The sequence below is a fragment of the Coregonus clupeaformis genome, chromosome 33 (assembly GCF_020615455.1).
Source record: "Coregonus clupeaformis isolate EN_2021a chromosome 33, ASM2061545v1, whole genome shotgun sequence".
Taxonomy (NCBI): domain Eukaryota; kingdom Metazoa; phylum Chordata; class Actinopteri; order Salmoniformes; family Salmonidae; genus Coregonus; species Coregonus clupeaformis.
The window spans coordinates 2,015,681-2,029,276 of NC_059224.1; the positions used below are offsets into that span (position 1 = coordinate 2,015,681).

General features: G+C 42.0%; 2 protein-coding genes across 2 annotated transcripts in view; one reads left to right on the top strand and one right to left on the bottom strand.

Annotated features, from left to right (window-relative positions):
* Nucleotides 1-11,104, bottom strand: part of LOC121548470 (neuroblastoma-amplified sequence-like) — a 100,448-nt gene extending 89,344 nt beyond the window's left edge. Inside the window, exons 1-4 of the mRNA XM_045210113.1 lie at nt 10,900-11,104; nt 10,327-10,378; nt 2,580-2,616; nt 2,275-2,352 (exon numbers count right to left, since the gene is read on the bottom strand). Of these exons, the coding sequence (XP_045066048.1) occupies nt 2,275-2,352; nt 2,580-2,616; nt 10,327-10,378; nt 10,900-10,992 (260 nt within the window). The 5' untranslated portion in view covers nt 10,993-11,104. The remainder of the gene's footprint in view (nt 1-2,274; nt 2,353-2,579; nt 2,617-10,326; nt 10,379-10,899) is intronic.
* The window catches only part of snx17 (sorting nexin 17), a 649,426-nt gene that overhangs the window by 213,655 nt on the left and 422,175 nt on the right, over nt 1-13,596 (top strand). The window lies entirely within an intron of this gene.

Here is a 13,596-nt window from a genome sequence, read left to right on the forward strand (position 1 = left end):
TAATATAATCTACAAATGCTGGTCTAATAATGTGATCTACTAATGCTGGTCTAATAATATAATCTACAAATGCTGGTCTAATAATATAATCTACAAATGCTGGTCTAATAATATAATCTACAAATGCTGGTCTAATAATATAATCTACAAATGCTGGTCCAATAATGTGATCTACAAATGCTGGTCCAATAATGTGATCTACAAATGCTGGTCCAATAATGTGATCTACAAATGCTGGTCCAATAATGTGATCTACAAATGCTGGTCTAATAATGTGATCTACAAATGCTGGTCTAATAATGTGATCTACAAATGCTGGTCCAATAATGTTAAATGTTGCATAGTACTTGTTAGTACACAGTCCATTCCATAGAAATTGGCGCCTAGTCATGTGGTCATAAGTCCCACCTCCTGGGTCAGGTTCTACCTGACATTACATCATATGTTAAATAACCCTGTTTCATAAATCCCTAAATCCCTCATAACTGGTGGAACAGCTGTCAATCCCCCCCACAAACCTCATTCTGCTGCTGACATGTAGGACATTGGAAGTACATTACACCCAGGAAAATACACGGAGACTAACTAGCCTACATCACTATAGATACATGATCACTACAAAAAGACCAAGACAGGAGTTTGACACGCTGAGTGCAATCCCTTGGTAGGGCCCATGGAAAGGGGACATTTGGGTACAGTATTATCAAATTCCCCTGCCAGTCTGTAGGGCTGGGAATTGACCTCACGATACAATATCACCATACTTAAGTTGCCGATACGATATGTATTGAGATTCTCACGATTCTATATGTATTGAGATTCTCACGATTCTATATGTATTGAGATTCTCACAATTCTATATGTATTGAGATTCTCACGATTCTATATGTATTGAGATTCTCACGATTCTATATGTATTGAGATTCTCACAAATCTATATGTATTGAGATTCTCACAAATCTATATGTATTGAGATTCTCACAATTCTATATGTATTGAGATTCTCACAATTCTATATGTATTGAGATTCTCACAATTCTATATGTATTGAGATTCTCACAATTCTATATGTATTGAGATTCTCACAATTCTATATGTATTGAGATTCTCACAATTCTATATGTATTGAGATTCTCACAATTCTATATGTATTGAGATTCTCACAATTCTATATGTATTGAGATTCTCACAATTCTATATGTATTGAGATTCTCACAATTCTATATGTATTGAGATTCTCACAATTCTATATGTATTGCAGTTCGATTCTGTGATTGTATTGTGACTCAATGTTCGAAACATATTGCTCACTATATGTCCGCTGCAGAGAGACAAGAGAGAACCATGAGAAAATGAGTTTATCAGTCATGGAAATAAAAGTGTTGAAAACATGTTGGCTCCCTATTTAAAAAGAAGATGGAGAACAGCAAAACGATTATCTCGCCCTCCTCTCCAATCCCCCGCCACAAAAAAAAAGAAAGGCCTATAAATACATTTGTTGCCAGAATGAACGGGAGAAGAAAAATCCCATTGCGAAATAATTGATGGAAATACATTTCACCATCATGCTTAGGTTAATTTGCATAATTTCGTAGAATGAAATTGGTGTGTATTTTGGTTAGTCATCATGCATCTTATTTATCCAACAACTATCAGACAGCATCCAAAGCCGATTCGGAGGGAAGTTCTCCTGTAGCTCTCAGCTGGTTGCTGCTGGAGTAAAACATGGGCTTTTATAAAGACCATTCATTGAGCAACAATTCTAAATGCAATCGCGTATTAAAAACAGTTTTTTGGTGCACCAAAATTAAATTTAAAAAAGAGCTACTAGATTTTTTCCCCCTCAACTGGTATTTGAAGTGTGCATCCCATTCACCATTTAAGGCAACAGGCTTTCAGCACGTCAACATGTGACCTGGAGGCATTTTGAAAACATTATACTTTCTGAAGGCACTCACACCCCTTGACTTCCCCACATTTAGTTTCAGCAGGAATTTTTAAAAAATTAAATAAAAAATGCACTGACTATGTGGCTAAAATGACTGACTAAAACTAGACTAAAATTGTCCAGAGTTTTAGTCAACTGATAAGAAAAGATGAAGACTAAAAAGGTATATTAAGACAAACTAAATCTAATTCATACGGACAGATCTGGGTCTCAATGGCGACTCCCTGTTCAAAACAAAAAGGTCAAATAAAAATAAATACACAAAAAAAAAGGTCAGAGGTTGACTTGATGTGAATGTGTGGTTTGGCGTGTGTACGGTACGGTACCTTGCTAGCACCAGCTGCCAGTTGATCTGCTTGTTGGCCAGTCGGACCAGACCAGGAGGCAGAGAGGAGCTAGAGGGACTGGTACAGGGTCACAGTTATTCAGTCAGCTATTACGGACCACAACAGGACCAATATAATAGCATAAAACATTACAGCAATATCAAATTGTCACTTTCACAAAACTAAAACACGGTTTTACTAAGGTGGAAAGAGTTTAAGCCTACAGGGGTAAATAGCATGTAATGAAATAGTCGTAAAACCTTGAGGACAGGTTTCTTTTGATGTGAGTAATATAAAGTGCTTACCTGTACCACAGGTAATGCAGGATGAACCTGAAAGGCCCTACAATAGACATGGAGAACACAGTGATGAGTGGGTACGATCATATGTCCACGTATTGAGGAAGTGGAAGTCCTAGCGTCCTCCAGCGCAAGGGTACTGTTCAGCCCTGTCCCAAATGGTGCCCTGTGCCCATTCCCTTTATCAGGGTTCTCCAACCCTGTTCATGGAGAGCTACCATCCTGTAGGTTAACTCCAACCCTGTTCCTGGAGAGCTACCCTCCTGTAGGTTGTCATTCCAACCCCAGTTGTAACTAACCTGATTCAGCCTATCAACCAGCTAATTATTCCAATCAGGTGCGCTAGATTAGGGTTGGAGTGAAAACCTACAGGAGGGTAGCTCTCCAGGAACAGGGTTGTAGTTAACCTACAGGAGGGTAGCTCTCCAGGAACAGGGTTGTAGTTAACCTACAGGAGGGTAGCTCTCCAGGAACAGGGTTGTAGTTAACCTACAGGAGGGTAGCTCTCCAGGAGCAGGGTTGTAGTTAACCTACAGGAGGGTAGCTCTCCAGGAACAGGGTTAGAGTTAACTTACAGGAGGGTAGCTCTCCAGGAACAGGGTTGTAGTTAACCTACAGGAGGGTAGCTCTCCAGGAGCAGGGTTGTAGTTAACCTACAGGAGGGTAGCTCTCCAGGAACAGGGTTGTAGTTAACCTACAGGAGGGTAGCTCTCCAGGAGCAGGGTTGTAGTTAACCTACAGGAGGGTAGCTCTCCAGGAGCAGGGTTGTAGTTAACTTACAGGAGGGTAGCTCTCCAGGAACAGGGTTGTAGTTAACCTACAGGAGGGTAGCTCTCCAGGAACAGGGTTGTAGTTAACCTACAGGAGGGTAGCTCTCCAGGAGCAGGGTTGTAGTTAACCTACAGGAGGGTAGCTCTCCAGGAACAGGGTTAGAGTTAACTTACAGGAGGGTAGCTCTCCAGGAACAGGGTTGTAGTTAACCTACAGGAGGGTAGTTCTCCAGGAGCAGGGTTGTAGTTAACCTACAGGAGGGTAGCTCTCCAGGAACAGGGTTGTAGTTAACCTACAGGAGGGTAGCTCTCCAGGAGCAGGGTTGTAGTTAACCTACAGGAGGGTAGCTCTCCAGGAACAGGGTTGTAGTTAACCTACAGGAGGGTAGCTCTCCAGGAGCAGGGTTGTAGTTAACCTACAGGAGGGTAGCTCTCCAGGAGCAGGGTTGGAGTTAACCTACAGGAGGGTAGCTCTCCAGGAGCAGGGTTGGAGTTAACCTACAGGAGGACAGCTCTCCAGGAGCAGGTTTAGAGAGCACTGCCCTATATAGCTAACTACTTCTGACCAGGTCCATAGAGAGTCTGGTCAAACGCCGCAGGGTCGTCCCACAAAATGAGTGCCTTTTGGGTCCCTTCGATAAAGTAAAAATTGGGAAGCAATTTTAATTTTAAAAAACCCATTATATTAAATGAAGTGCCCTTTAATACAGAACACAGGGAAATTAATAAATCAGCATTACATAAGGTAAACCAGTGGTCACCAACCGGTCATCGCGATGGACTGGTTGATCTCCAAGGCATTCCTTGTCCATTAAACATTTCTGTTAAAAAACAACAACGATAAAGCTTTCCAATGTTTTCAATTTTTTACGCGCTGTTGGCAATAGGTGCACTTGATTCAGCAGCACCGGTGCCGGGAAGGCAAAGTTATCCCATTTCATGTGTCTGACGGTACAACTCCGCCTACCCGGCAGGCCCAGAGAGCAAATCAAGTGCACCTATAGGCCTACCGCTGGCCAATCAGATAGCTCAGATCACCATGTCTGCAACACTTTCCTCGAGCCACAGACTGTAAAAAGAAGCCTCGAGCGCACAGCAGAGTTGGTAGTGTGAGTAGGGCTGGGCCCGTAACCGTCAAATCCATTTAAAATAGGCCTACATTATTTTCATGTAGATAAACTTCACCTAATAGCGATAGTGTTTCCTAATGATTATAAGCAGTTGTTTTGCTAACTTAGTCTATTAAACGTTCTACAGCTCCTTCTCCTTCCAACTTTACTTTGATGCTCCAGAAGCTAATCTGGAACACAGGACATGGCACTGCAGTAAACTAATAAAAAGGGTAGATTTTATTTTATACACTGAACAAAAAATATATATATTTTTTAAAAAGCTACATGCAACAATAAAGATTTTACTGAGTTATAGTTCATGTAAGAAAATCAGTCAATTGAAATAAATTAGGCCTTAACCTATGGATTTCACATGACTGGACAGGGGAGCAGCCACTTGGCAGGCAAGCACACCCTATGGGCTTTATTACAGACAGAAATACTCCTCAGCCCCCCTCCCCTCCTCAGACGAGGTCCTGGGCTGGCGCGGTTACAAGTGGTCTGCGGTTGTGAGGGTTATCTCAGCAAAGGAGAAATGCTCACTAACAGGGATGTAAACAAATTTGTCCACAACATTTGAGAGAAATACGTTTTTTTGTGCGTATGACAAATGTCTGGGATTTTTTTTATTTCAGCTCATGAAACAAACACTTTACATGTTGCGTTTATATTTCTGTTCAGTGTACAACGCACATTTGTATTGCTTGCTAGTAAATACAATTTGTCTTTTAAAAAAGGTTGGATGTGTCTGACTATAGGTTGTACGCTAATGATGTTACTACACCGTCGGAGCTAGAAGCAGACATTTCACCCGCAATAACATCTGCTAAACACGTGTATGTGACAAATAACATGTGATTTGATTTGATTTAATGTCGTGTCAAATGGACAATGCACCAATCCTCTACATCCTAGCATGGTTTGACTTGATACGGAATCTTTTTTTAAATGTATATACTAATCAAGTCTGTTTATGCCAGGTCCGGGCCGATAAGCAGCACTAGGCGAGACAACAACATGGACGCCCTCCTATCCACGCAAAGTAGCCTAGGCTATACAGTGTCGGCCCACAATGCACTTTTCTGAATGCCCATGTGGTAGCCTACAGTTTGTAAAACAGCCAATTTACCATTCATCCCTGGTTACATTAAAATGTTTGTTAACGCATGTATTAATTACAGTAATTTGTCGTACTCGTTCTCAGATGGAAACGTTGTTTAGAATTCTCAACCTGCTACACTTCTGAGAAAACAAGTTTGGGATTATTTCATAGCATCATTGAAGTGTTCATGGTACTTACGGTCATCATTTACATAAATGTAGCCGGCCTGCTTCTCGCAAATCTAAGAAAGTACCCAGCTGGGCTTCTCAGTCAATTTGTCTTCATTTTACATTTTAGTCATTTAGCAGACGCTCTTATACAGTTAGTGACATACAGTTAGTAAGTACATACGTTTTTTTAAAAGTTTTTTTTTCATACTGGCCCCCCGTGGGAAACGAACCCACATCCCTGCCGGCCAAACCCTCCCCTACCTTGGACGACGCTGGACCAATTGTGCGCCGCCCCATGGGTCTCCCGGTTGCGGCCGGCTGCGACAGAGCCTGGACTCGAACCAGGATCTCTAGCCTTAGACCACTGCGCCACTCGGGAGTCACCTCACGTTTTTTGTTAAATATCCATTCAATTTATAGTAGTTCCTCACAGTATTTTAAAAATCTTTACAATCCTCTTCCCCTCGATAACCAGCGTTGCTGATAAATAGGTTTTAGACATGTTGTGTGCATTGGTTTATATTTTAATGGATTGTAAAATTAATCTTCATACTTTAACATAGCGGTTCCCTTCATTAGAGCCGACTACTCGGTTTAAGCTAGAAACACCGTTAAAATGTGCAGACTGGTCTGGAATAGTGTGCTACAGGCGGTGTCCGAGGAAGGCCCTACGAATTGTCAAAGACTCCAGCCACCCTAGTCATAGACTGTTCTTTCTGCTACCGCACGGCAAGCGGTACCGGAGCGCCAAGTCTAGGTCCAAAAGGCTTCTTAACAGCCATAAGATTCCTGAACAGCTAATCATGGCTACCCAGACTATTTGCATTCCCACCCCACCCCATCCTTTTACGCTGCTGCTACTCTGTTAATTATTTATGCATAGTCACTTTAACTCTACCCAGATGTACATATTACTTCAACTACCTCAACTAACCTGTGCCCCCACACATTGACTCTGTACCGGTACCCCCTGTATATAGCCTCCCTACTGTTATTTCACATTGACTCTGTACCGGTACCCCCTGTATATAGCCTCCCTACTGTTATTTCCCATTGACTCTGTACCGGTACCCCCTGTATATAGCCTCCCTACTGTTATTTCACATTGACTCTGTCCCGTACCCCCTGTATATAGCCTCCCTACTGTTATTTTATTGCTGCTCTTTAATTATTTGCTATTTTTTATTTTTACTGCATTGTTGGTTAAGGGCTGTAAGTAAGCATTTCACTGTAATGTCTACACCTGTTGTATTCGGCACATGTGGCAAATAAAATGTGATATTTTGTCCACCTTCATTCACTTTAATGTGACTTTTTTCAATATTACTAAAGCTCCCCATTATGACATCACTTCCAACTTCCATTCACTGCAAATACAACAATGCAACTTTTGACAAAACAGCTACTTTGACCACTTTGCCAAACAATTACACAAAAAAGTTATGGTATGACATCTTCCTCTCCTCTTCTGCTATTACAAATCTGAAACTATAACTGAATTATCTGGTACCGATCAAACTTTACCGCTGTTTAAGTGACTGCATCAACACCATTCTGTAACAACTGACATTTTGACCACTTTCCAAACAAGTTACAGGATATGACATCTTCGTCTACTTCTGTGCTATTCAAATCTGGAAATATGAACAGAAATATACAGCTGTGGAAAAAATTAAGAGACCACTGCAAAATTATCAGTTTCTCTGGTTTTACTATTTATAGGTATGTGTTTGGGTAAAAATAACATTTTTGTTTTATTCTATAAACTACTGACAACATTTCTCCAAAATTCCAAATACAAATATTGTCATTTAGAGCATTTATTTGCAGAAAATGACAACTGGTCAAAATAACAAAAAAAGATGCAGTGTTGTCAGACCTCGAATAACGCAAAGAAAATAAGTTAAAATTCATTTTTAAACAACACAATAGTAATGTTTTAACTTAGGAAGAGTTCAGAAATCAATATTTGGTGGAATAACCCTGATTTTGAATCACAGCTTTCATGCGTCTTGGCATGCTCTCCACCAGTCTTTCACATTGATGATGTTGGGTGACTTTATGCCACTTCTGGCGCAAAAATTCAAGCAGCTCGGCTTTGTTTGATGGCTTGTGACCATCCATCTTCCTCTTGATCACATTCCAGAAGTTTTCAATGGGGTTCAGGTCTGGAGATTGGGCTGGCCATGACAGGATCTGGTGGTCCTCCATCCACACCTTGATTGACCTGGGTGTGTGGCATGGCGCATTGTCCTGCTGGAAAAACCAATCCTCAGAGTTGGGGAACAATGTCAGAGCAAAAGGAAGCAAGTTTCCTTCCAGGATTCATGCGTCCTTCAAAGACAAATCTGCCCGATTCCAGCCTTGATGGACCACCCCCAGATCATCACCGATCCTCCACCAAATTTCCCAGCTGAAAATTGGACTCATCAGAGAAGATGACCTTACTCCAGTCCTCTACGGTTCAATCCTTATGGTCTTTTGCAAACCTCAGCCTGGCTCTTCTTTGCTTCTCATTAATGAAGGGCTTTTTTCTAGCTTTGCACGACTTCAGCCCTGCCCCTAGGAGCCTGTTTCGAACCGTCCTCGCCGTGCACTTCACCCCAGCTGCTTTTTGACATTATTTTTGTAGGTCACTTCATGTCATCCTACGGTTGTTGAGTGACAGAATGAGTTGGCGGTCATCCGGGTCAGTAGAGAGTCGTTTTCGCCCTCTGCCGGTCTGTAGCTTTGTTGTCCCCAATGTCTGCTGCTTGACCTTGTTCTTATGAACCACCGTCTTTGAAATTAAAGATGGAAGCAACCTGACGCTCACTATCACTCTGCCAGTAAAGCCAGAATTGAACCCTTCTTTTCCTCACTCAAAACTTTCCTTTTCAACTCTTTTGGCATGGTCAATAGTTTTTTTTTTTATTAATATTAATTTTTTTGGTACTATTAGCACTGTTTTGCCATCCAGCTGGTCCTATTGCAAGAGGATAGTGATGACCACAGCAGTGGTTTTTATACTTTTCCTCGTTAAATAAGATTTGGTTCAGGTGATCACCTAATCAGTACCTAATTCAGTAGAATGAGGTGTGCCTGTGTTGGAATTCAACAGACACTGGAATGGAATGGCTGTCATACATGTAGAGATGCTGATTTAAGAAAATGTTGCAGTGGTCTCTTAATTCTTTCCAGAGCTGTATACTACCAATCAAGAGGTACAGCTGTTTTAGTAACCACATCAACTAATGTAGCTAACTTCCCACTGTTGAATTTACTGCCATGGAACTTTGCAGAACTTTCAAATGATGGGTGTGTTGATAAATTAACTTGAGTGCCAGAGTACACGCTCAGAGCGTTTCGTTCTCGGAGCGTTCAGAGGGCACACTGGACACTCTGGAGGAGTAGGGTTGATCCAAGCGTTCTGACCTCACAACGGCAGTCAAGTACCCAAGCATGGGGAAGAGTAGCCTGCTCGTCCTTCTGCAGCTAGCCTGCCAATGCTTGCCCCAACCAAGCACCCAAGCTAACTGGCTAAAGTTGGCTAGCTACTTCCAGACACAAATTAGAGAACACCTCACTCTGACCATTTTACTTGCCCTAGCAGAGCTGGTTAGGCTGTTTTCAATGTTATCTAGGGCATAAAAGTAACATCCGACACCTGCCAAATGCAGGTAGATTTTGGCATTGGCGGGTAAGATGTCTATTTCACCAGCCACGTCGGCAGATGGTCAGGGCTCCACACTGCGAGCATTTCACTCGCATTTGTGAATGAAAAGTCAAGTATGATCCATTTATAGTAAACTAAATACTGCAGTTGCTGTTTTCAAACAAATGTAAATACGTTTTTTTTTTGCCGACGTTTACTGACACTGGTCATATTCAACAGGTGTTGCACATTCGTAAATTCCTCAGTTATTCTGCGCTCTGGACACTCAGCTGAGAGTGCTCTGAATTCAGAGTAGATTTACGAAGGCACCATAAAACAGAACTTAAAGGGTATGGCACCTTGGTCTATTTCTGATATTCAAATCTGGAATCAGAACAGCAATAACATGCAAATTTCTTCCACCACCACAAAAATACTTGTAACAAATCCCACCAATGTTTCTTCATGGAAAATTATCATTAGTATTATTTAACCTCTTGAGATGGGAAAACGTGTTTTGTATTAAGTTGAACATGTACTCTTTATGACAGAATGTTAAAAAAAAATAGGTGAAATTAAAAGGTATTTTTTTGTGTGTGAGTTTTTCTTCCCTCCATACCAAGTTACACTTCTCAAAACGAATTGGTGGAACGACCCAGCCGGCTCTGGTCAAAAGTAGTGCACTACATTTTAGTCCTTTAGCAGACGCTCTTATCCAGAGCGACTTACAGTTAGTGAGTGCATACATTGCTCATACAGGCCCCCCCCCCCCCGTGGGAATCGAACCCACAACCCTGGCGTTGCAAACGCCATGCTCTACCATCTGAACTACACGGGGACATTTGGGAGGCAACCTTGGACTTGTTTCCAATATGATCATTATTTTCTTAACATGAATAAAAACGGATACAGTATGAAAAAACAGATCAGTGATGGAATAAGATGCATCGATGATCCCGTCTTACCTGTCACCGCCTTGGCTATAACAGATGAGCTGTGCTCCTTGTTGCCTCGTAACTGCAAACGGTAGAGAGTTACAGACTGTTATTTCCCTTTCTACACACACCCTGAATTACAATGTGATTGGGAACCAACCAATTTGCACAAGAGTGACTATACTAGGGCCAAAACATATTCCCTGGACAAAGTACAGAATATGGTAACGTTAAGATAGCTAACAAACATCAACAAATTCGCAACAGACTAACGTTAGCTAGCTAGCCAAGGTTTGGAAAGTAAAAACAAACATTTCCATTTACACATCAACGCTGAAGTTAAGCTCCTTACTTGACATCTTTGTTTACGGTGACTGAATGTTAACTAACTAAATGCATTAAGTAATGTTGGTTCAATGCCAATCCAAAACTTGACATCAGCAATGAGTGAGGCAAATTTGTGCGACGTGGCTAACGGCAATTAGCGCCTTATAACGTCGCTAGCTAACGTTAGCAAACTTGCAGGGTGCACAAAGCACTTCAACGTGGCATGCCATTCCGTCTATATGTTGAGAAATGAACCGAATCAGATTTTGTACAAACCTGAGTGTCGGTCTCGGGTGGCCATTCCGTATTTATAAGTAAATCATACAAAATGTTCTCATCTTCCACTTCAACGTTGCTATCATCAGCCATGTTTGCGTTGATAGTTGACCCAAACTCTGTGATCGACCATCGACAAGTATCCACAAACTACGGAATACCGGATGGTTCAAAAAGTACTGTTTAACAAAACGCGGTTTACCCATAGACGTTAAGGCGGTTTCCCCAAAGACTGTTATAACTAAGCCAAGAGAGAACAGAGCCGGTCGTTTCCAACGGGAGAAAATGAATCACAGTGAGCGGAACAAGAACGAGATAGCCGTATCCTATTGATGCGTTCTAGCATTTATTTACATATTCTCGTTAGGGAACCGCCTACTCTAAAGTGCGCATGTGCAATATCTCAATTTCCACCTTTACTCCTAAACAACGCATTTTTTTTTTTTTTACTTTGGCAAAGGGTAAAGTCTACAAAAACGTAGTCCACTCTGTTTGTTACATATTCTAGTTCTGGAAACAGAAAACTGTATTTGAGATCAAATGTTTAATCGAGGAGAAAATTAGCAGAATGTCGGCCAAAATGCATCTCCCACTGGGCTTCCTCTCATCACCATATGTGGTATTGAATGGAACCGCCAACCGGATGCTTCACATTTATTCATCCGTGAAATATCTGTCTCATTGTTCCATCTGTGGTTTTACCAAGCCGGAGTTACAAATAATCAAATAAAACACTGATTCATAAGACGTGTTGACATTACTAATATATATGTTTAATATGAATTATAATGACCTAAAAGGAGAATGTTTCAAAAGTACTCGCCTTATGGAAACTACATTGAAAAGCCAAAATAAACAATTCAGAAGAGCTACATCTTCTTATTTTTCTTCTTCAGTGGGTTTTATCGGCGGTTGGCATCCAACGTTATGGTGCATTACCGCCACCTACTGTACTGGAGTGTGGGCCAGCGACAGGGAGGAACTAAATCCTACCTGCCAACCCCGTTTCTCTTTTAAAAAATAACAAAATATTTGAGACTATATCTAATGACGTTCTACTCAATATACTCTTTAAACTAATTTCCTGTATCCCCTTCTCCCTCATACTAGATCTCATCCTCTCTCTTTCCCTCTGATACTGCCAACACTGTAGCAATACATGCTCCACAGTCTCTGTTTCCTGACAATAATCACACTTTCCTGTTGGATGCTTTCCTATCACATGTAATGTCTTATTCAACTGGCTGTGTCACACCCTTAATCTTGTAAAAAAATACCCTCCTCTCTTCTGTCCCTTCCTGCCGTCCTCCCCTCCCCAACTTTCCTCTGTACCTGAAATAAATGCCTTCCCTTATTATCTCTATTCCACTGCTCCTGCCATCTCTGCACCATCACTGTATATATCAGTCGTTTTCCTTCTGCCTTGCTCATTGACACTTCAACATCAACATCCCCACTACTAAGTGCTTGTTTAGCCTGTTCATCTACAGCCTCGTTCCCCTCCACCCCCACATGGGCTGGGACCCAAGTAAATCTTATCTGAATACCCATCTGTTTAATCCTGCCATGGTTTTGTGGCACCTCATAAAGCAGGTCTTGTCTGCTACGTGAGCTAAAGGACTGGAGAATCATTAACACTGCACACGAATCAGAGCAAATAACTACTCTGTCTGGCTTAACTTCCTCCACCCACTGCAAGGCCAACAGTATGGCCATCAGCTCCGCCGTAAATACAGCCAGATGATCTGTAATACGTTTCCTGACTTCCACCCCACATTCCTGCACTACAAATGCTGACCCAGTACGTCTTGTCCTTGGATCTTTTGAACCATCTGTGTAAATGGCCACAAAATCCTAATACACCGTTTCCAGACGTCTCTTAGAGAAATCAGATGGATCAACACTCTCCCTATCTTTCTGTAGTCTCTCCAACACTTCTAGATCAACTACTGGAGACGGGAGTAGCCATGGTGGATTTACAGGAATAGCTACCGTTGGACTAAACTCCCTTCCATACAGTCCCATCTCCTTCGCCTGGGTATTACCCACCCACCCAAAGCTCGTGTTCTGTCTTCGCTCATGTTCCCAGCATGCCTGTAAAATCCCTATCGCAGGATGAGACACCCCATGTCCTTGTAGGTTGACCCAATAATTAATTGCCAGCTGCTGTCTCCTAATCTGCAATGGCATATCCCCCATCTCCACCTGTAATGCAGTCACTGGGGACGTCCGAAACGACCCCACTACATATTCTGAGTCCTTGCCCCTGTATGACATCTAGCCTTTCCAGTGAGGTCCGGGCTGCCAAACCATATGCTATACTGCCATAGTCTATTACAGATCGGATCAATGCAACATACATGGTCTTCAATGAAGAACGCCCAGCCCCCCCACTCCTTCCCCGTCAGACAACGCATCACATTTAGCTCCTTCTTCCACTTTCCCACCACTCTCTCAATGTGTTCTGCCCAGGTCAGTCTAGTGTCAAAGTATACCCCAAGGAACCTGAAGGCCCCCACCCTCTCCAAGTTTCTCCCATATAACCTCAAGCATACCTCATCTCCCACCTTCCAGAGGAGCTACTACCACTCAGATCGATTAAAAAGATGCACCCGAAAAAATAAAAAAATAAAAAATAAGACCTCACAAGAACCCTGAGCCTGTGTGTGATTTGGATTGGACTATGACTGAAGTAGT